General features: G+C 43.8%; 1 protein-coding gene across 1 annotated transcript in view; it reads right to left on the bottom strand.

Moving 5' to 3' along the window:
- Window positions 1-22,761, bottom strand: part of LGALS8 (galectin 8) — a 31,283-nt gene that overhangs the window by 5,747 nt on the left and 2,775 nt on the right. The window contains exons 2-8 of the mRNA XM_068232208.1: window positions 19,592-19,648; window positions 18,765-18,853; window positions 14,857-15,067; window positions 12,342-12,461; window positions 8,702-8,758; window positions 5,466-5,554; window positions 3,216-3,381 (exon numbers count right to left, since the gene is read on the bottom strand). Coding sequence (XP_068088309.1) covers window positions 3,216-3,381; window positions 5,466-5,554; window positions 8,702-8,758; window positions 12,342-12,461; window positions 14,857-15,067; window positions 18,765-18,853; window positions 19,592-19,633 — 774 coding nt within the window. The 5' untranslated portion in view covers window positions 19,634-19,648. The remainder of the gene's footprint in view (window positions 1-3,215; window positions 3,382-5,465; window positions 5,555-8,701; window positions 8,759-12,341; window positions 12,462-14,856; window positions 15,068-18,764; window positions 18,854-19,591; window positions 19,649-22,761) is intronic.

Genomic DNA, 22,761 nt, shown 5'->3' with positions numbered 1-22,761 from the left:
TACGGGAGATCCCACGCTGGAACGAGCAACGGGAGAGGAGAGGGAAGGCTCTATAGGACCCAGAGCCATCCTTCTCCTTAAAGGGACACTTAAATCAAACAAAAAAAGAGTTTTACTCACCTGGGGCTTCCGATAGCCCCCTGCAGCTGTCCGGTGCCCTCCCCGTCTCCCTCCGATCCTCCTAGCCCAGCCGGCAGCCACTTCCTGTTTCGGTGACAGGAGCTGACAGGCTGGGGACGAGAGTGATTCTTCGCGTTCCTGGCCACAATAGCGCCATCTAAGCTGCTATAGCATATATCATATAGCAGCATAGAGGGTGCTAATGTGTCTGGGAACGCGAAGAATCACTCGCGTCTCCAGCTTGTCAGCTCCTGTCACCGAAACAGGAAGTGGCTGCCGGTGGGGCCAGGAGGATCGGAGGGAGACGGCAAGGGTACCGGACAGCTGCAGGGGGCTATTGGAAGCCCTAGGTGAGTAAAACTCATTTTTTTTGTTTGACTTAAGTGTCCCTTTAAGTATCTGGCTTTTCTTATTTTTCATCATGACTCTCAATGACTTTAACCAGTACGCATTCAGTCGTTTTTCACTTTATGCATCCGAGCTATGTTCACCTCCCATTCATTAGCCTATAACTTTATTACTACTTATCACAATGAACTGATCTATATCTTGTTTTTTCCGCCACCAATTAGGCTTTCTTTGGGGGGTACATTTTACTAAAAGCCACTTTACTGTAAATACATTTTAAAAGGAAGAATAAGAAAACAGAAAAAAAATCATTATTTCTCACTTTTCGGCAATTATAGTTTTAAAATAATACATGCATCGATAATTAAAACTCACGTATTGTATATGCCCATTTGTCTCGGTTATTACGCCGTTTAACTTATGTCTCTATCATAATGTATGGCGACAATATTTTATTTGGAAATAAAAGTGCATTTTTTCCGTTTTGCATCCATCACTATTTACAAGGTATTAATAAAAAGAAAAAAATTGAAATATTTTATCTTTACATAGATATTTAAAAAGTTTAGACCCTTAGGTAAATATTTGTTGTTTTTTTTTTAATTGTAATTTTTTTTTTTTTTTAATTCAACATTTTATGTGGGTATTTTTGCGAGGGTGGGATTGAAATTGTATTTTTTTTCTGTAAATATGTGTATTTTTATTTTTATTTAACATTTAGCTGTAGTTTACTTTTTGGCCACAAGATGGCAGCCATGAGTTTGTTTACAGTGACGTCACTAAGCGTAACACGTATGCTTAGAGCGACTTAGGGGAACATAGGAAGCAGAAAAAACGTAGCTTCCGAGAGAAGCTGTCGCTTTTTCTGCGGGGGAGAGGAATCAGTGATTGGGCACCGTTGCCCGATTCACTGATTCGCTGGCTAACAAACCGCGGGCCGGGAGCGCGCGTGCACGATCGGCCGCCGGAACGCGCAGGAGCGCACATGGCTTGCTGGACATGAGTTTCACGTCCAGGAATGTCAAACAGTTAACAATAGTTCTGCTCTTTAGAAAGCTACTATTGCATTCTATTTCCCCTGAAGTAGGAGGATGGCTGCTCAGATGCAGCATAATGCCTGGTATACACAATGCAATTCTCTGTCAGATTGACGGTCAAAGCGATTATTTCCGACAGTTCAGATCATTTTTCTGATCGATTTTGTATAGCAGTGATCAGAAAAAGTTCTGTAATCAGATCGGACCTGTCGGAAGTAAATCGATTCGACCGTCAATCTGATGGAAAATTGCATTGTGTGTACCTGGCATAAAGGTGCCCACTAACAGTACAATTTCCAGTGAAGAGTAACCTGAGCAATCAGATAAATGTAATTGGATAGGCAGAAAGTAAACCTCACTGATGTCCCAAATCGACTGAGAATGATTCTAATGGTGATCATTGGGCAGCAATTTAGTCGAACGTAAAAAAACGCTTTTATAATTGGATGGATAAGGAGTACAGATTGGTTTATTAAGGATGAAATAATCGATGTATTACGTTATTTTATTTACACATTTATCTGATTGCTCAGGGGATTCTTTGCTGAAAATTGTAACCTTAGTGGGTACCTCAATTCTTCTAGTAGATTCAATTACTTGGATGGAATCTGCTAGTGATCGATTGACCCTCATTATATCTGATTAATAAACTTGCAATCATGTTTTTACAGTTTAACCCAATAGCAGCTTCAAGGGAATTATGTCATTTGAGATGAGTGCACTGGTTTTGACCTCAGTCAGCAGAACTCATTGTGCTGTAAATTCTTGGAATGCTTTGATGTCTCTCTGCAGAGGATATAGAAACTGAAAGCAGAAGTCCTCTGTTATTGTCTAACACTGCCCCCTAGGGACGAGTGGCCATAAATACACATTACAAAAAAAGTGCTAAAATTAATTGGCCTGGAGCACTTGCAAGCCTCTAAATTGCCTGCTAAACGGGTTAAAGGAGTGTTTGACACAATGGTAAATATTCATTGAGTGGGCAGGAAGAAGAGTGGTAGTGGCTCAATACGGTAGGTTTGTCCTGCATCAAACAGAATAAGGCCTGGAACCCACTTCAAAATGCTATCGCTAATCACAATCGCTAGTGTTTTTAATGAGTGTTTTGTAGCGATTTTATAAGCGTTTTCTGCCGATTTTGGTAGCAATTTTAAAAAGTGTAAGCGTTTTGCCAGCGATTGTGTTGCGATTAGCGGTTTTAATTCTGATTGGTCCTTTCAATAAATTTTTATTTTTAGTGTGCAGTAGTTTAGCTAAATGCTAGAAATGCTGCATGTCCTGTGTTTGCGATTTTGGGAATCACAATCGCTCCAGTGGAATTTGGACCATCCAAACGTTTAGGGAAATCTCTAGCATTTTGAATACTCCCTAAACACTCACAAAATCGCTCTAATGGGTTCCAGCCCTAATGCTGGCAACAGCAGCCGTTCGATCTCTTCACAGTCACTTCAGCGGATCAGTATTGAGCAGGGAATGGTAGTACATAGGTCACTAGAACATGATCGAATCGATCAAAAATTGGCACCTTACTCAAATGTTGGTCAAAATGTTAAAAGCTAGTGAGTTATTGAACTTGCCTACATCCTTGGGAAGAAATCCACAATTCTGCACTGCTAGTATAATCTGAGGACAGGTCGGAAAACCTATGGGCTAAAAGGGATGTATGGCTGTTGTTAGAGTGTTATATTATCACCTTACAACTCAGCTTACCTCAAAGTACATATCAGGTGAGAATGGGAAATCGTGCAGCTGCCTCTCCTCCTCACCCCAGCTGTCACAGAGGTAAGTATTCCTCACAAACACCCTCTCCTTCATACGTGGGTTCAGGTGCAGTGCAATATCTTTAGACCCACTTGGCTTTAGGTCAATGACGAATCTATGAACAATGACAAATAATACAAAAGTATGTGTATTAAAGCAATCAGAGCTTTACTTTGTTAGAGGGAAGCCTGTAGATATGCCAGAGGCTTCTTGCACCTTTGTACACTATTGCAGCGTCAGGTCCCTCTGTGTCTTCTGAGTGTGAGCGTGGCTGTGGATGGGCGTGGCCATACTGTGCTTGTGTGCATATGGCCAGGCCCAGTAAAACGAATCCTCTCGTGCAGAGAGTAAAAAAGCCGTGCACAAGTGCCTGCATTCTACTAGGCTTGCGGTGATTTCACATGTGCTGTACAGACAAGCTCATTAATGGCTGTAAAACACTCGCACTCAGAAGAAACCTATTCGATGCATTGGGTTGAACATGTTTACAGTGACCCGAAACTAGAATGGTACAGGGAATGAAGATGCGGAAAGCCTCTGGACTATGGGGTAATTTTTCCTTTTACTTCAGGATCACTTTAAAGAGAACCCGAGGTGTGTTTAAAGAATGTTATCTGCATACAGAGGCTGGATCTGCCTATACAGCCCAGCCTCTGTTGCTATCCCAAACCCCACTAAGGTCCCCCTGCACTCTGCAATCCCTTATAAATCACAGCTGTGCTGTGAGGCTGTGTTTACATCTGTAGTGTCAGTCTCAGCTGCTCCCCCGCCTCCTGCATAGCTCCGGTCCCTGCCCCCGTCCCTTCCCTCCAATCAGCAGGGAGGGAAAGGATGCAGGCGGGGACCGGAGTTCTGCAGGAGGCGGGGAGAGCAGCAGACTGACACTATAGAGATAAACACAGCCAGCTCTGACAAGCTGTTTGTCAGCAGCTTGGCTGTGATTTATGAGGGATTGCAGAGTGCAGGGGGACCTTAGGGGGGTTTGGGATAGCAACAGAGGCTGGGCTGTATAGGCAGATCCAGCCTCTGTATGCAGATAATATTTTTCAAACCCACCTCGGGTTCTCTTTAAAGAGAGAATCTGAAGCCTCTTAAAATTCATCTTTTTATTTAACAATCCCTTTATACACTATCACCCATCTAAAACGCTGCTATCCCGCAGCAGAACACTGTGTTTAACCCCCCAAATCCCCGGGGCAATGTTGGGGGAGTGCTTCCTAGTAGAGGCAGAGCTTTGGGCTGTAGCTCTGCCTCTACTCCAGTCAATCGGCGCTGATTGCCGCCTCTTCCCGCCCCTCTCTCTGTCTTCTTTCACTGGGAGGGGTGGGAGAGCCGGAGATATGCGCGGATTGATGCGAATACAGGCAGAGCTACAGCTCAAAGCTCTGCCTCCCCGGGCAGCAAAATCCACAGCCAGGAAAGTCGTGGATTTTTGCCCCGGTGTTTGGGGGGGTTGGGGCGGGGGGAGTTAAACAGCGTTCTGCAGCAGGATAGCGGCGTTTTAGATGGGCTTCAGAGTCTCTTTAAAGGGAACTCGAGGTTGGAGTGATATGGAGGCTGCCATATTTATTTCCTTTTAAATAATGCAGATTGCATGGCTGTCCCACTGACCCTCTGCCTCTAATACTTTAAGCCATAGACCCTGAACAAGCATGCAGATCAGATGTCTATGACAAATCTGACAAGATAAGCTGCATGCTTGTTTCAGGTGTGCCATTTAGACCCTACTGACTATAAAAAAAACAGCAGGACTTACAGGCAACTGGTACTGTTTAAAAGTAAATAAATATGGCAGCTTCCATAGGTCTCACATCTCGCATTCCTTTTAAAAGGACCATTACTGCGACAAAAATAAGCAGTTAAATTCTGACAAAACAGTCCCTCTCCTCGTGGGGGATTCTCTGGAATTTTTGTGTTTCCAAAAGCATCTCCTGAATGGCAGTTAAGTCTAACTGCCAAAAAAGTGAGCAAGTGAGTAGAGAGGCTGGCTGGTATCTTACTATTTGGGCAGTTAGACTGCAGTTCACGACATGCTTTGAAAACAAACAAAAAAAACACCCCTGAAAATCCCCCATGAGGAGATGGACTAGTCCAAAACCTGTTGTTTCTATTAGATTCTAACTGCTTACTTTCTTTTGCTGTCGTGGTCCTTTAAGCACTTGCCGTAAATAATTATTAATATCCATTTAAGATCCTTACCTCTTTGGATTCTTCTTTATTTCACCCTTTACAAGAACGGTTTTTCCTGGACCAAGACTGCTGGGGAGAGTTCCTTTGTAAGGCACTGACTAAAATTCACAAAAACATGGTGTGAGTGAAAGAAGAGCAGGCATCATTTCCTGTTTATATATGCTGAAGAACCACTTCCACCCAAAATTGCTACCTTAATTGTCTGTGATATCAATATTATTTCCTGGTTTTATAAACCTTTAAAATGTATCGGAGGTTAAAGAATAAGCTGTATTTATACTTACCTGGGGCTTCCTCCAGCCCCATGAGGTCCAGGGCTCCCTCACCGTCCTCTCCCGGCTAATATCTGGCCCGGCATTCCGTGCAGTCGTGCCCTTTAGCGCATGCTCAGCTCGGCCGCTTGCACCCCTGTTGCGCTCCCACAAGTTTTCTGCACCTGCACAGTACTACCGTGCATGCGCTGAAGAGCGTGGCTCGCCCAATTACCGGGCAAGAAACCCCTCAGACCTCAGGGGTCTGGAGGAAGCCCCAGGTAAGTATAAATACAGCCTGTTCTTTAATCTCAGGTTTTCTTTAAAGCCCATTTCTGGCAAAACGTCTATATTAAACTGATGGGTTCCCTCACTTCCAACCACACTTATAATATAGGTGTAAATGTTTTAAAATGGGCAGAAATACCTTATTTCTTTTAGTACCTGTAATTCCCCACTGAGGCAGCTCTCCTGGGCAGACAGTTACCCTCCCCAAACTCCTCCCCCATAGATCCTTTTGGAAGAAGGCCTACCAGCCACGCCCATCTACCAAGTTATGATTGGGGTGGGTGCCTAGAAGAAAATCTGCCATGCCTATACAGAAAGCAGTGTGCACTGAGGAGCCAGGATTATTGAATTTCCAGATAACAGGGAAGGTCACATTACCACTGCCGTTGATTGAAAAATTAAGGTATTTAAACCCATTTGAATTGTAAGTTGAAAATAGTGAATTCTACTCCCAGTTCCAGCCTTGGCTTCATTGTTCAATAATGCAATATACTTACACTAATAATTTCCCCTCCCCCCATACCTCCTGTATGTACAGTATAGCTGATACACTACAGCTGGTTTACTATTATAGTCAGCACAGTGTGTACTGATCTCACTGCTGCGTAAGTGCTACCCTTCCCCTCTGCTTGTTAATTTGTAAGTTGTGTCTGAATGGAGTATATCCTTCCTGTGCAGATGTTATCAGCACTTCAGCAAACACAGAAGAATTTTTGTAATGTAAACAATAGGAGCGACATGATAACATTTTAAAACAGAGCTAAAATCCATAATCCAAGAACTGATCTAAATCTCATTTAGGACTGTTTTATACTACACGCCATTTTGCTGCATTTTTTTAATCACATGCAAATCACAACGACCTCAGTAAAATAATGAAAATTGCTGGAACCTTTTTATAGTAGTGCGATCCAATGTTTGATTGCAAACGTTCTGCATACCAAATTTTTTTTTCTGCAATTCTTCTTCTATTCCTATCATTCCCCCACCCAGGCGGTTTTTTATGTTACAGATTCACTTAAAAGTTAATTTAAGCGCAATAATAATTTAAATCCCAGTAAGCAGTGTCTTGCCTTCATGGACGGAGAGGTGCAATGTAAAAATATTTTATCGCATATACCAGTGGGACACCATGGAAATCCCAAGAGCAAAACTAAAGTGCAAAGCCATCAAAAATTAGCTGTGATGAAATCTGTGGTCACCCCTGTTTAAGAGGCATTACTATTAATGCTAACACTGGCAGGACTATGAAATCCAACCCATTACTGACTGCTGTATTCTGTATGCAATATTTTTCTCCGTGAAACATAATTTTCCATTACTGCCATTTGTAGGAATCTAAATTACCCCTACAAGTCAAGTCACATTGAACATGCATTCATAATCAACTTAAAGGAAAACTGTAGCGAGAGATATGGAGGCTGCCACATTTATTTCATTTTAGGCTTCTTTCCCACCAGGACATTGCGTTTTAGGGGACGTTATAGGTCGCATAACGTGCCCCTAATGCAACACCTGGTGGTGTTGGTGGAGGACGCTACCAAGAGCCGCGTTATGCAGCTCTTGGTGCGCCTTTTCTGTGCTATGGATGCGGAGACCACGTGATCCGCATCACATGGTCCCGCCAGCCAATCGCCGCACAGAGCGGCGCTCCAGGAAGTAAACACTGCCCGTCACACCGTGCAGTGAATATTAATTAGCCATGTGGCTGGCCGAGGAGGAGGGGAGACCTCCTCCTCCAACATTACTGAGCATGTGCACACAGTCTAACGCGGCTTAGCCGCATATAACGCACAGCATGCAGCACTTTAACTTGACGTGCTGCGTTACAATGTAACGCAACGTGGGCACTGTGAACAGCCCATTGATTTTTCATTACTGTGCGGTGGGCTGCGTTACAGGCTGCTCTAACGTGCGCCTGTAACGTCCCACTGTGAAAGCAGCCTTAAAGAGACACTGAAGCGAGAATAAATCTCGCTTCAGTGCTTATATTCAGCAGGGGCACGTGTGCCCCTGCTAAACCGCCGCTATCCCGTGGCTGAATGGGGGTCCCTTCACCCCCAAACACCCCCCCCTGCAAAATCAACGACCAACTTGGTCGTATATTTTGCTGCTCTTCAGGCAGGGCTAACGGCTGCAGCCCTGCCTGTCAGCGCCGTGAATCAGCGGCGCATCGCCGCCTCTCCCCCGCCCCTCTCAGCGAAGGAAGACAGAGGGGCGGAGATACGCGCTGACAGACGCGCGTGAGGCAGGGCTGCGGCCATTAGCCCTGCCTGAATGCGGAAGCACAGCATGAGGGGGATTGGGGAGGTAAGGGACCCCCGATTAGCCGCGGGATAGCGGCGTTTTAGCAGGGGCACACGTGCCCCTGCTGAATATAAGCACTGAAGCGAGATTTATTCTCGCTTCAGTGTCTCTTTAAGCAATACCAGTTACCTGGCTATCCTGCTGATCCTCTGCCTTTATTACTATTAGCCATAGACCCTGAACAAGCATGCAGCAGACCAGGTGTTTCTAACATTGTCACATCTGATAAGATTAGCTGCATGCTTGTTTTCAGGTGTTATTCAGACACCACTGCTGCCAAATAGATCAGAAAGACTGCCAGGCAACTGGTATTGTTTTAAAGGAAATAAATATGGCAACCTCTATTTTCTCACTTCAGTTGTCCTTTAAAATGTGTGCACAATAATACTGTTAACTTACCAAACAGCCACCCAGCATGCTGGCAGCTAAAGATGCTGGTTGTGAACCTTGCTGCGACTGTAATAATAAAAAAAAATTAAATAAAGCATGTTTCAGGTCATCTGAGCTGAACATTACAATTTTAATTTTGCTAATCAGGTTGTACAATACAAGAAAAAGAAGACTGTAAACGGATAGGCCGTCACATGCTTCATTCATGCTAGTTCAGGTATGTCAAACCGGTCCTACGAGGGCCGAGGTCCTGACATTTTTGACACAGCTCAAATTAACTGATGGGTCTGAATCAGGAAAGGTGTGGTCCATCAGGTAGAACACATTCCTTTCTTTCTCAGTCCATCCTAAACACTGGCATGGATTTGGCCCTCCAGGCCTGGAGTTCGACACATGTGTGCTAGTTAGAGGACTACCCAAGGGGGTGGGGGGAATCAAGACATAGATCAACAAATCATTGACACTAGCCGTGTAATTTGTTCATATTGTTTGATCCCCTGTAAGCCTGCAGGTCAGTATTCTTTAGTGCTGGCAGGAATGAAAAAAGCCCACATCTATAAACTTGCCAAGTAATAATGTGATAGGCTAAAATGTTTTGTTTTGTTTGTTTGTTTTTTTTAATGTATAAGGGGAGGTACTGCTTGTGTGGCAACAGCACATAGTCTCCCACAATGAAATGAGGTTCATGGCTAGGAAACTGTCATAACCTAGGCTAAAGATAAAAGGTAGAGATTTCTTGTGGGTAAGGAGGCATCAGCTACTAATTGGGATTAAGTTCAAACCTGGGTTAAATGTGCTCTTTAATGAACTAGCGTCAAAAATAAAAAAAGTTGAGTGCTACGGTATATGTGGAACTCTTTTATACAGTAGTTTCTTGAAGGATCAGCATTTGCGAATATTGCCTTCATCAGATCCTAAGCATATGGACTCAACTTACAAGCATTTACAATAGGTAAGAACGCATTCCAAAGGCAAGGATGTATATGGGGAGAGAAAGAAAGTCTCACAGATAAAAGCTTGCTAAAGGAATTCTAAAGAAGGAGAAAGGGGAGAGGAGGAGGAGAAATGCAGGTCAAATCATAAAAATGTAGGAGTTGCAGCTGGTTCACCCCAAGAGCACTTTTGAGCGCTTTAGAAAGCACAAGCATTTTGAAAAGCGCTTGGCTAATGTGTATGTATGGTGTAGTTCACATCAGAGGTATGTAATTTTTTCCCAAATGCAAATGCAGGTCTTGCAGCATTTTGGAGGCGATTATGCTTCAATGGAAAGTATAGGAAAACGGTAAAATCGCTTTAAATATTGCTGAACAGAACAATTTTCAAAGCATTATTTTGCCAAGAGCTGTTCATTTCCAGGTCAAAGTGTACTTCCTGTTTTGCCACAAGAACTACAAAATTGCTAAACACAAATGCTCCAAAACCACTACTAGGCATAAATAGAAAACTGCCGCACATGCCGGGATTTGCTACTGCAAATCACTACAAAAAGCGCTAAGCATTTGCGATTACACTTAGCATTTTTTGGCGTGAACAAGCCCTTATTGCAAATGGCAATGTCAACATTCAGTCCTGCATCCTTTGAACTAGGGATTATAATCTTGTTTGATAGAAATCAAAAAGGGCTCAATATTGACACTGGGTACCAACGTGGGACGAGGACAGCACCGGAAAACACTGGTGGTGAGTGCTGACTTCCTCCACTGCTCCTTATACCACCTTTTTGCTCCATTAAAATTCCTTACTTCGGATGCCTTTATCTGGGAGTCTCTTTTTCTCTCATTGATGCAGAATGCTTTTCTGCTACAGCACAAAAAAGTGTTCGGCATCGGTTTGCATTGGCTCTTGACGGTTTTTAAGCCCCTAGGAGGACAAAGAATCACGTGAACTCAGCTGATGTGGACACTACATGACGGATCTACCACAACGTTTTACCCAAACAATGCCAACTGCTGTCACTGCCATTAACAAAACAATGGCACAACAGCAGTTTTAAACAACTCTTTTGTCAGCCGCCGAAAAGTTGCATTTGCAGCCTGTGTGAATCAGCCCATTAAATGCCAAGATCTAATGAAGGGAATCAAGAAAGTACTAGAAGAGTGAATAAGAAAGGACAACATACATTACTCAACCCCTTTTTTGATACCACAGTAAACAAATGCTCAGGTTTCTAAAGATTTGCATGTTCTATGTCAATGCAATGCCCCTAAAAGCACATGCTTATGGACTGTACAAGTGTGTAGGTGTTCATCATTTTTTGGGGGGTTACCACCTCATTAGATGAACCTGTTTTTTTGGCAAGTACAGGGTTGTTGGGTTTTTGTATTGTGCATCAACATTTTTTCTACATTTCTGCTTTCCCCTGCAAAAAAACAGCATATTTGGGCTAAAACAAGCAGATCTAAATATTGTTCTCTGTGGGTCAGTTTCCCCTACACAGCCATGAGCAAAGCTTAACTAAACCTAAACTACATAAACCGAGTATAAATCTTGCTCAAAACAATGTTCTATGACCACTTCAGGTGACAGTTTAGCCATTATCCGTATACAGATGTACTGCTGCACTTTCTAACTTATGGGGTAGGGGAGGAAAGGAAGTTTACTGCTCTGCCTCACAGCTGGAACAACAAAATGAGTCAAATCTATAAGGGCATTCACCACCATTCAAGCCACTGGTGTCAAGGACCTCTGGGCACATGCTAGATAGTCACTAAGTAGTCATCCAGAATAGAAGTTAGGAGAATTCTGAATCCTCTCAAATAATGTAGATTCACATTACTTACCCCACCCCAGACACACACCACCACCTGCAATCTCTGCCTCTTCACAAAGCTCTATTCCCAGGTTGGTTACTCCGATTCAGAGGATTTATCTGACTAGAAGGCCACTGGTGGTGCAGAGAATTGTCTAGGGAAAAATTCAGGGCCTAGAGATGAACGCAATTTTGTTTCCTAACATAACCATGTACTTGATAATAAATGTATTCTCAAAGAGAAGCAGTCTTTAGTAAACATATGCAAAAATCTTTCCGTCCACATGCTGAGGAAGTCTGATCTTTCCTATGCCAGGACAAATCCTTGGAATGTGCTGCCTCTGGGAGAAAACAACAGACATCACTCAGAAACAATGGAGTTTCTCAGGTGGGGTTCCTATTCTAGATTTTTGTCCATCCAGTCATGTTGTGGGTGGGTTAACTAGCATCCACTGCTAGCATAGGCATCCTGGAATGAGATTGGCCTTGTCACAGCTCGGAGGCACGCCCTTATATTTATAAGTAAGTAAAACCAACATGTTTTTGAAGGCATCGAGTGCATCTGCATACAAGGTGAACTGTTTCTTTTTACATTTTTGCGTTGTGTGACCAATTGTTCTGCCTTGTGAGTTCCTCACATGCATTCGTATTACTGAGAGAACCAACGTTTTCCTTTTTCAGAAACGACCAGTCACTTTCTTCTTTGTGAAATGTCATTGTCAGTTTACAACCGTGTCTCAAACAGACTGAAAATTGCTGGGCAAAGTTCACCTAATCATATGACTGCAGACAGCTCACTGTATTACTGCAAGGGTGATTCATAGCCCCTCCCATGCCCAATAATGTAATATGATTCAGTACAGACTGACAATTTGTAGTACAGTACCACAACAAACTTACCGTGTGCTGTGCAAATCCAATAGTCCCGATTTTCACCTTTCCACTGATGCTGAGTGAATCAATTTTTTCCAGACTAATTCTGTGTTTGTATGACAGCAAGTGCCTTCCATTGCCAGACACCTAAACACATTCAGAATACAGATGATAAAACACACAATGACAATAGATGCATATTTAGCGAAATATGGAGACTGACTTTCCTGGAAGGGTATATTACATACAAGTCCTAAACTACCCTTGAAAACCAGAGATGTGGTTTTTAGATTTCAACAGAATAGAGTGAGTGGGCTTCTGATTATAGTAAAAGGAACCATGACATGTAAAGTCAATGAAGGAACTACTGAGGGCAGGTCCAAGGCTCCATAATTGGGGCCAATCACTGCGCTTGCTGAGCCTCAGCGAGTGCAGTGATTGGCCCCAATGATGGAGCCTTGGTCCTGCCCTCAAGACCGTCAAATCCTGTATGTAAGCAGAGCAGTGGCTGTGATGGGCAGCACCCCTCGCCTGATTGGCCGCAGCGCTCTGACATCAGGCTCTGAAGCTGGCTTTGCAAGCCTGAGCAGCCGCCACTCCAAGACATAGCCATATCCTCACAGGGGGACACAATAATGATGGAAGGGACAAAGAAGGACCATCTGTGATTGGCAGCGCCCCTTACTGAAAAACTTTATCAGCCGCCACTCTGGGGACACAGGCCAAGGTCCCCTCACAGCCCCATGGCTGTCTGCCGAGTTCAGACCCTCCTGGATGAAAATAAGGGCACGTGGGGGGCGGGGGGAAGGGGCGACTTCTACCGTACATTCGCACTATAAGTTGCCCCTATTTGGTGGGGAGAGAATCACAGTACTATTTGAATGCCAAGGGTACTAATAATTTGTGGTACATAAAATGTAAACCATTAATGCAGAACAAGTATGCAAATTGGATGTTCTGACATCACAGATGAGATTCACACTTCAACCACCTTTGTAATCCACTAAGGGACCATACGCCGGTGCACACCTCCTGCAGGTACACCACTCCTGCAATACCACCACTGAAAATAACAAACTGGAGACGGCACACAAATGGCTTCAGCAAAACAACTGTATTGTTAGCATACAGAGGCATATGACATGTTTCGGGCGGAGATATGGATATGGTTGCTTCACATGAGGTACATGGCCTCTTGCAAACTGCGTCGCACGTTACTCTTCCCCACCGCATCTCTGCCGCAAGGGCACTCTTCGCAGGATGCAAGGCAGTGCGCCGGAAGTATCTAAATCCCTGCACTGCCGGCACAAAGGCCACAGCACATTACCGAATGATCTGTGCCTACCACACGCATTATGCAGTAAAGCAAGTCAATGGGCGACGAAGGCAGTGTGCCCAATGGGAGCCCAGTGCAACACAGCCCGCATACGCAGAACAATGGTAATTCCAGCGGGGGCGGGCACATTCATTTGCCACACTGGGGTGCAGGGTCATTTAAAGCATACATTTGAAAAAGTCACGAGCTAATTTAGGCACAACAGTAAATAATGATATCACTAGCAATATTGGTACATAACAATTTAAGCGCAACGTTAAATAACAAAATAGATAACAAAAAACGGTAAATAACGATTTAATTGCAATATTGGTAAATTTACTGATAATGTTGAACCTAACTATAACCTAACCTCTCCCTATGCTCACACAGAACCCTCCCCTAGTGTTGCCTAACCCTTAGGCCTCGTTTCCATCTATGCGCTTCTGTCCGCTTTTCAGCAACATGTATCAATCTGTAACATTGATGTGCTGATAAAAAGCGGATAGAAGCGGACAGATGGAAACAAGGCCTAAGAGCCCCCTGGTGTTGCCTAAGAGCCCCCTGGTGTTGCCTAACCCTAAGTCCCACCGGTGGTGCCTAACCCTAAGAGCCCCCTGGTGTTGCCTAACCCTAAGTCCCACCGGTGGTGCCTAACCCTAAGACCCCCTGGTGGTGCCTAACCTAGAGACCCACCTAGTGGGGCCTAACCTTAACACTCCTGATCCCCACTACCAATAATATGATAAATTTCAATTTAATTTCAGCTGCCCGCTAAATATCGGCTTTCTATATTATGATAATTAGCAATTATGCCCACATATATCGATAAATAACAATGGCGCCCATTTTTGGCAGCCACTTTTTCAACTGCTCCTCATTTAAAGCCCCATATCTGTGGTGCGATGTTGTGCAAGCATTGCATAAATCAAGTGTAATTGAAATCCCTGCAGCCATCACTAATGTTTGGATGTAGTGCAGTCTGCAGTGCTCCAGACACCTATAGCAACCATCCAGTGTATTACTGAGTCACTCCTACAGCATCTGGCTACCAGAGGTGATTATTATGGATATTAGCACACTCGTAATAAAGAATATGGACACACACACACACACACACACGTAATAAAGAATATGATTAATCAGATGGGTTGCATGTATGGACAGTCAGATAGACACACAGATAATTGAGGTATATGTAAAACAGCCTGATGGCAAATATCTCACCTGAAATTTATGCTGAAAGACAAAAAATATCACTTCAAATGGCTGTCCCTTAGTGAAAGGCATGAGGTATGTGACTTCCTCCCAGCCCCACCCGCCGTTCTGTAAGGTATTGCAGACGATCTGTCCTGAGCGTTTATAGCGGGGATTGAAATGAAAAGCAACATCAGAACGCGGCTTCTCGCTGCTCCCGCATTGGAAGTCTATCTGGAACCTAAAATGTGCAGTAAAGGGTAACACTATTTTACAATTATAAACAGCTCACTCCCTTTGCAGGAATCCCAGTTAATTTCTATTATCTCACTTTCTGATGGTCACCATAAAAACATAGTAATACGCTTCAAAAGCCTAAATACCATCTAGAATGCAACATACACTGTAAAGACAAAATAATATGGACAAATTGTTTAAAGGACACCTGAAGTGAAAGGCATAGGGAGGCTGTCATTTTTATTACATTCCATACCAGCAGGCCGGTTCTCTCATGAACCAAGGTGAAACATTTGCATCAGGTGCAGAGATTTCAGGGACAGCAAACATCTGATCTGCATACTTACTTAGGAACTATGACTAAAAGTATTAGAGGCAGAGGATCAGCAGGACAGCCAGGCAATTTTCATTAAATCTGGCAGCCTCCATATCGCTCTCACTTCAGGATTCCTTTAAAGGATTTTATATTAGCCCTGCTCATTAGTAGCTATCAGGTGTAATAAATCATAAAGCACAGCAAACTCCTAAAACTTCTCCTGTCGTGTGTTTCCACATGCCTGTCTGGTACTAAGACTATATACTATGCAGCCTTACACCTTAGCAGTACTGACTACTATCACTAACAGTGGCTAGTCCCCATAGTCAGCTGTGAATGGACTCAAATACTAAACGTCTCTCTCATCCAATCGAAAGCTGTTTGGTGTCAGCACTAGTGCAGAGGCCATGCTATGACGTGATCATAAGTCAGGATGGCACATAGCTAACACAAAGAGGGGTGTCCCATGGAGATGGTGGGTATGGCAGGAATAGGAGGGAATGTGGTTGGAATTCCAAATTAAAACAAGAAGTCAAACACCAGGACTTTCTGTGACTCAACCAAGCCTTGACCGTACCAGCAGCTTGCTAAGGGCGGTGCAACTGCCATCATTTTGTGCTAATTAGATTCTCTACAGAATCCATTTGAGAAAATAGTTCCAGTACAAATGGCCATAATGAAGAGAATAGTGATTTTTAACTGCCACTGTTAGGGGACCCACTAAAGATAAACTGTTACCAAAACTATGTAGTCAAAAAGGTAAATTAACATATACTTGACTATAAAAGTCTAGAAATTTAGGCCTGACTCACTAAATAAAAGTATGGAGTCAACTCAAGTCTCGAGTCAGACCTAAATTAAAATAAATAAATAAATAAATCACCTTTTGATTGGAAAAGCACTACTTTGTACAGCTTACTTTTGATATAAGAAGGTTTTACAGGCCTCCATTGCCCAGAAGGTACTGACATTTTTACCAACCAATGGCTGCAACACTGAGCACACCAAGTAATGTGTGTACTAGTACTATTGACATCTCCATTTGCAGCAATTTACCCAGTGGTAAGTGACACTTTCTTGATAAAGGAAATGCCAATAAAACACAAGTCTGAAAGCCTTGATCACAAAATTTAACAAGGAAAGGGGCAAAGGGGAAGATGCTGGGCTGCAATGCTTACTAAGGAGGTGGGAGTGGATAATTGTGACACTTGGGGAGCAGGAGAAGTTATTGGCTGCACTTAAAGTGGACCCAAACCAAACATTTTTTTAATTCAAAATATGTAGTTGCTCCACTCTGACACATACAAAGATAAATAAACACTCCTTCAAGCCTATGAGCATTTCAGTGCATGCTTTTCACCCTTCTCTTTTCATAACTAGGGTTATACTGGTGGCAGCCATTAGCAATTCTTTCATTGCCGGACACCTCCTACTCCACCAGTCTACTGGATTCTGTCCCGGCAATATGAAAGGAAGTTCCTCCAATAAATGTAAAATATTTTATATTTGTCATCATGCAGCTAAAAAAAGGCTTCTATTTATTATTATAATTTAGAAAATAGATTTTATTTTTGAAAACTAGTATTTTTAATTTGGGTCCACTTTAATCACCTTAGCGGTATGGACGAGCTCAGCTCGTCCATTACCGCCAGAGGGTGCCGCTCAGGCCCTGCTGGGCCGATTTTGATTAAATAAAAAGCAGCACACGCAGCCGGCACTTTGCCAGCCGCGTGTGCTGCCTGATTGCCGCCGTTCTGCGGCGATCCGCCGCGAGCAGCGGCGAAATAGGGTCCCCCCAGCCGCCCGAGCCCTGCGCAGCCGGAACAAATAGTTCCGGCCAGCGCTAAGGGCTGGATCGGAGGCGGCTGACGTCAGGACGTCGGCTTACGTCCATGACGTCACTCCGCTCGTCACCATGGCGACGAGGAAAGCCAAACAAGGAAGGCTGCTCATTGCAGCCTTCCTTGTTAGTTCTGCTTGCCGGAGGCGATCGGAAGAACGCCTCCGGAGCGCCCTCTAGTGGGCTTTCATGCAGCCAACTTTCAGTTGGCTGCATGAAATATTTTTTTTTTTGATTAAAAAAAAAACCCTCCCGCAGCCGCCCTGGCGATCTCAATAGAACGCCAGGGTGGTTAAGGGCCAGGAGGGGTTAATAGCTGCAATACTTTATGCAGTGGAGTCATTAACCCCTCCTGGTCCCAAAGTGCAGCTATTTACTTTGATGGGTAGACTTAAACTTGAGTCAATAAAAAAATATTCAGCTATCCTGCAAATGGGTAAAAAGTCTGCCGAATGGCCCCTGTACTTATTAGCAGAGAAGCTTAATTGATCGCTCCATTATTGGGGCAATTGAATGGAATCCTAATGCTGGATAAACACCATGCGTTTCCGCGTCGAATGTGTCTGTCGATACGCGTCGATACGATTATTTCCGAGCATTTCCGAACGAATTTCGATGATTTTTAGGTCGATTGCCATGTAAAGTATGGCAAATCGACCTAACGATCCATCGAAGCTTGAATCGGGCATGTCGGAAATAATCTAATCGATGCGTATCGACGGACGCATCGAACGCGGAAACGCATGGTGTGTATCCACCATAAGTCCTTGCACCTCCATCACTCCAGGGGGTGTCCTAATGGTGGATACACACCATGCGTTTCCGCGTTCGATGCGTCCGTCGATACGCATCGATTCGATTATTTCCGACATGTCCGATTCAAGCTTCGATGGATCGTTAGGTCAATTTGCCATACTTTACATGGCAATCGACCTAAAAATCATCGAAATTCGTTCGGAAATGCTTGGAAATAATCGAATCGACGTGTATCGACGGACGCATTCGACGCGGAAACGCATGGTGTGTATCCAGCATTAGAGCTCTAATGGCTAGGAAGATCTTTTTACCTCCCTTTGCAAGGCACTCTGCCCCTTTCCACTGCTGACAGACATAGCAGGTTGGTAACTAGAGTAGAGGGGAACCCAAGCATTCACTTCTCAGCTGAACTCATATTGATTTTACATGACAAAAGGGCACTATGCATTTGGCACCTGCTTGATGTAGGTCTTAAGTTAATCATTATTAAGTCAGGCATGCACTACAGCTGAAAAGCTGTTGTAAATCATGTGTCTTGTGTTAGTACCAACTTGTAAAATGTATGCACATATGCATTAATTTATGTGCATAATTGGTCACAAGATTACAGCAACATTTGGTTTTCAAGGGAGTTCCACGTTAGCAAATCATAAAATAGAATTCAGTCATCAAAATCCTATGTGTTAAAGGCTATGTAGACGTTTAGCGCATCAGGTACAATATTCCTAAAGTATTAGTATCAGTTCTTTCATAAAACAGTTTGCAATATTACATATTTAATTGCTGTACCTGTCTGCATCACAAAGAACAATTCCATGGATCACCACCATAGAACCTGGTTGCAGGCCTCCAATAATTGTGCCCACATAAGGGATGGCCTAGATTAAAGATAAGAAAACAGCTTTGAATAAATCATTCTAACTCATCCCTGTACAATTTCCCCCTGTACTGTACTTATTATCAGACTCCCAAACAGGGCTACTGAATCAAAGTGTATGATAGGATCACCTTTACTGAAGCATTCTGTAACCAATACGCACCCTTGGGCCTACAGCTGCCACTTCCTGAACTTCAGTCACTGCTGCACTTTACATTACAGGGTCCTACTACTATTCAGCAATATATTAATGTATCATTACATCAGTAGTCTGAGCTAATGGTGGCCATGGCCGAATTTCAGGCAAGGCCATAAAGGCCCTGACCTAGGGCAGTGATATGCAAACTTGGCTATCCAGCTGTTATGGAACTACAAGTCCCACAATGCATTTGCCTTTATGAATCATGACTGTGGCTATCAGACTCCTGCAACGCATTGTGGGACTTCTAGTTCCTTAACAGCTGGAGAGCCAAGTTTGCTGATCACTGACCTAGGGCACCAGGAAGCAAGGGGCAGGCAGCGGGCTGGCACACTAATGCAGTCAAGCTGCCAAACATGTGAACTACAGCAGTCAGGAAATCGGTTTTGTTTTGTTTTTTTTATTTCCCTGATATTTGCTTTAAGACACACAATTTTTTGCTCAACTCCAGGTAAACAAAATTCCACTAGAAAAATAGCATAATTCACAATATTTGACAAAAAACAGCATGCAGTTTTAGAACAGACAGGCAGTTATTACCGGATCCTGGATGGTTCTCTGGAGCCCATCGTCAGACATCATTGTCCTTTAGGAAAGCTGTGAAGTAGTAACACAGGGCAAAATAAACAAGAAATAAGAAAGCACATAACATTTTATACGGTTCTACACTGGCTTACAAAGTACCCAGGCCATTTGCATTAGCTTCCGTTACCAACGACACAAACAAACAAAAACAACCAATACCAAGGAAAATACACAGTGGAAGCCAATCCGATACATCAGAATGTTTTGGACCGTCAGAGAAAACAGAAGTATTCCATTGAAATCTAATGCTGGATACACACCATGCGTTTCCGCGTTCGATGCGTCCGTCGATACGCGTCAATTCGATTATTTGACATGTCCGATTTGCGGTTCGATCGATCGTTATATCGATTTGCCATGGCATTCGACCTAAAAATAATCGAAATGCGCTCGGAAATGATCGAATCGATGCGTATCGACGGACGCGTGTGACGCGGAAACTCATGGTGTGTATTCAGCATTAGGGAATATTTTGTAAGCTTACACTAGGCAAGCATGCCCAACGTTAGGTATGATCAATATTTCTCCATTCCTCAATCAGCTGGGAAATATTAACTATTTTACCGCATAAGAGCCTGTTTCCCTTTGTACAAATTTGCGTTTCCCCGCATGGGGATTTGGACAGAGAAATGCAGCCCATTGAAATCAATAGGCTGCTGTATGCTTAACCCCCCTGGCGGTTTGCAAAAAATCCGCCAGGGGGCAGCAAATCTTTTTTTTTAATTTTTTTTTTTTTTTTCATGTAGCGAGACAAAGTCTCGCTACATGATAGCCGCTGCTCAGCGGCATCCCCCCAGCCCCTCCGATCGCCGCCGGCGATCGGAGATCAGGAGATCCCGTTCAAAGAACGGGATCTCCTGGAGGGCTTCCCCCGTCGCCATGGCGACGGGCGGGATGACGTCACCGACGTCATCGACGTCGTGACGTCAGAGGGGACTCCGATCTGCCCCATAGCGCTGCCTGGCACTGATTGGCCAGGCAGCGCACGGGGTCTGGGGGGGGGGGGGGCGGCCGCGGCGAGAGGAATTGCGGCGGATCGGCGGGTAGCGGCGGCGATCAGATGCTACACGCAGCTAGCAAAGTGCTAGCTGCGTGTAGCAAAAAAAAAAATTATGCAAATCGGCCCAGCGGGGCCTGAGCGGTGCCTCCCGGCGGCATAGCCCGTGCTCAGCACGGGCTTACCGCCAGGGAGGTTAAATCATGCTGGGTACACACAGTAAGATTTTTCATGCGATTTTGCGACCTGATCGTTTTTCCCGCACGATTCCGCGCTCGATTCTCTTATCTTCATTTGTTTTTCTTATCTTTTTCCATTCACCGCTATGAGAAATCAAGCACGGAAACAATCGGGAGCAATATCGGACATAACGGATTTTATCAATCGGATCCATCTATCGCACGGAAAACCATACCGTGTTAATTAGGCATCACAAACGGCCTGTTCAGATAGCCCAATAGCAATTTTGGGTACCAGGAGTCTGTGTGTTCATACACTGAGGAGTCGGATGATTTCTGTACCAACTCCACAGCCAAGATTAAATCATATTGATCATATACAACATGGCACCCATGTTCAAATGTGATAAACATTGGACATGTTCAGTGAATGTTTGATTGATAAAATGGCAGAACATAGATGCACTGTGAATGTCGCATAGGGCACATTACAAAGGGGTCATTATGCCGCACTGCAACGCACCACTGTGAACCTAGCCTTAGTCACAAATCTGGCCAATCAGCCAAAGGTATGAAAACCCCTATTTCCACACACCTTATACCCAGTTACTCAAAAGGTGTTAGAGCCCAACTAAACCTAAAACTGTATCAACTACTGTGTCTGCTACTTCCTGGTGTAATAGTGGTAATGATGAACGCCATGAACGCTTTGCATACAGTAGTGGTAAACATTAATTAACTGTTCACTTTATTGAAACAATGAATTGAATAAAAATATTTAGCCTGTATATGACCCTTTTAATACCACACATACACATACAGTGGATGGCCATCTACTGCCATGATGTCTCACAAAATCCACAATCATTCAACCATTGGCTTGTATGTAATGTGTAATGCATGCTTATGAGCAGCTGTATAGAGGAATATGGCTGCACAGAAGAGTTTTGTAGTGGGTTTGTCACCATCGCTAAGTGTTATTATTATTATTCATTTATAATGGCACTGTGCAAAGTGAGAAACAAACATGGGGTACATATTAATGCAGACAATTGTGTACACCAATATACGGTACAGATCAAAAGTTTGGACACCTTCTCATTCAAAGAGTTTTCTTTATTTTCTTGACTATGAACCATGTAGATTCACACTGAAGGCATCCAAACTATGAATTAACACATGTGGAAGTATAGTACATAACCAAAAAGAGTGAAACAACTGAAAATATGTCATATTCTAGGTTCTTCAAAGTAGCCACCTTTTGCTTTGATTACTGCTTTGCACACTCTTGGCATTCTCTTGATGAGCTTCAAGAGGTAGTCACCTTAAATAGTCTTCCAACAGTCTTAAAGGAGTTCCCAGAGATGCTTAGCACTTGTTGGCCCTTTTGCCTTCACTCTGCGGTCCAGCTCACCCCAAACCATCTCAATTGGGTTCAGGTCTGGTGACTGTGGGGGCCAGGTCATCAGGCGCAGCACCCCATCACTCTCCTTCCTGGAGGTGTGTTTTGGCTCATTGTCCTGTTGAAAAATAAATGATGGTCCAACTAAACACAAACCGGACGGAATAGCATGCCGCTGCAAGATGCTGTGGTAGCCATGCTGGTTCAGTATGCCTTCAATTTTTAATAAATCCCCAACAGTGTCACCAGCAAAGCACCCCCACACCATCACACCTCCTCCTCCATTCTTCACGGTGGGAACCAGGCATGTAGAGACCATCCGTTCTCCTTTTCTGCGTCGCACAAAGACACGGTGGTTGGAACCAAAAATTTCAAATTTGGACTCATCAGACCAAAGCACAGATTTCCACTGGTCTAATGTCCATTCCTTGTGTTCTTTAGCCCAAACAAGTCTCTTCTGCTTGTTGACTGTCCTTAGCAGTGGTTTCCTAGCAGATATTCTACCATGAAGGCCTGATCCACACAGTCTCCTCTTAACAGTTGTTCT

The sequence above is a fragment of the Hyperolius riggenbachi genome, chromosome 4 (genome assembly GCF_040937935.1).
Source record: "Hyperolius riggenbachi isolate aHypRig1 chromosome 4, aHypRig1.pri, whole genome shotgun sequence".
In the NCBI taxonomy this organism is placed as follows: Eukaryota; Metazoa; Chordata; class Amphibia; order Anura; family Hyperoliidae; genus Hyperolius; species Hyperolius riggenbachi.
This window is presented reverse-complemented; position numbering and strand designations above follow the sequence as displayed.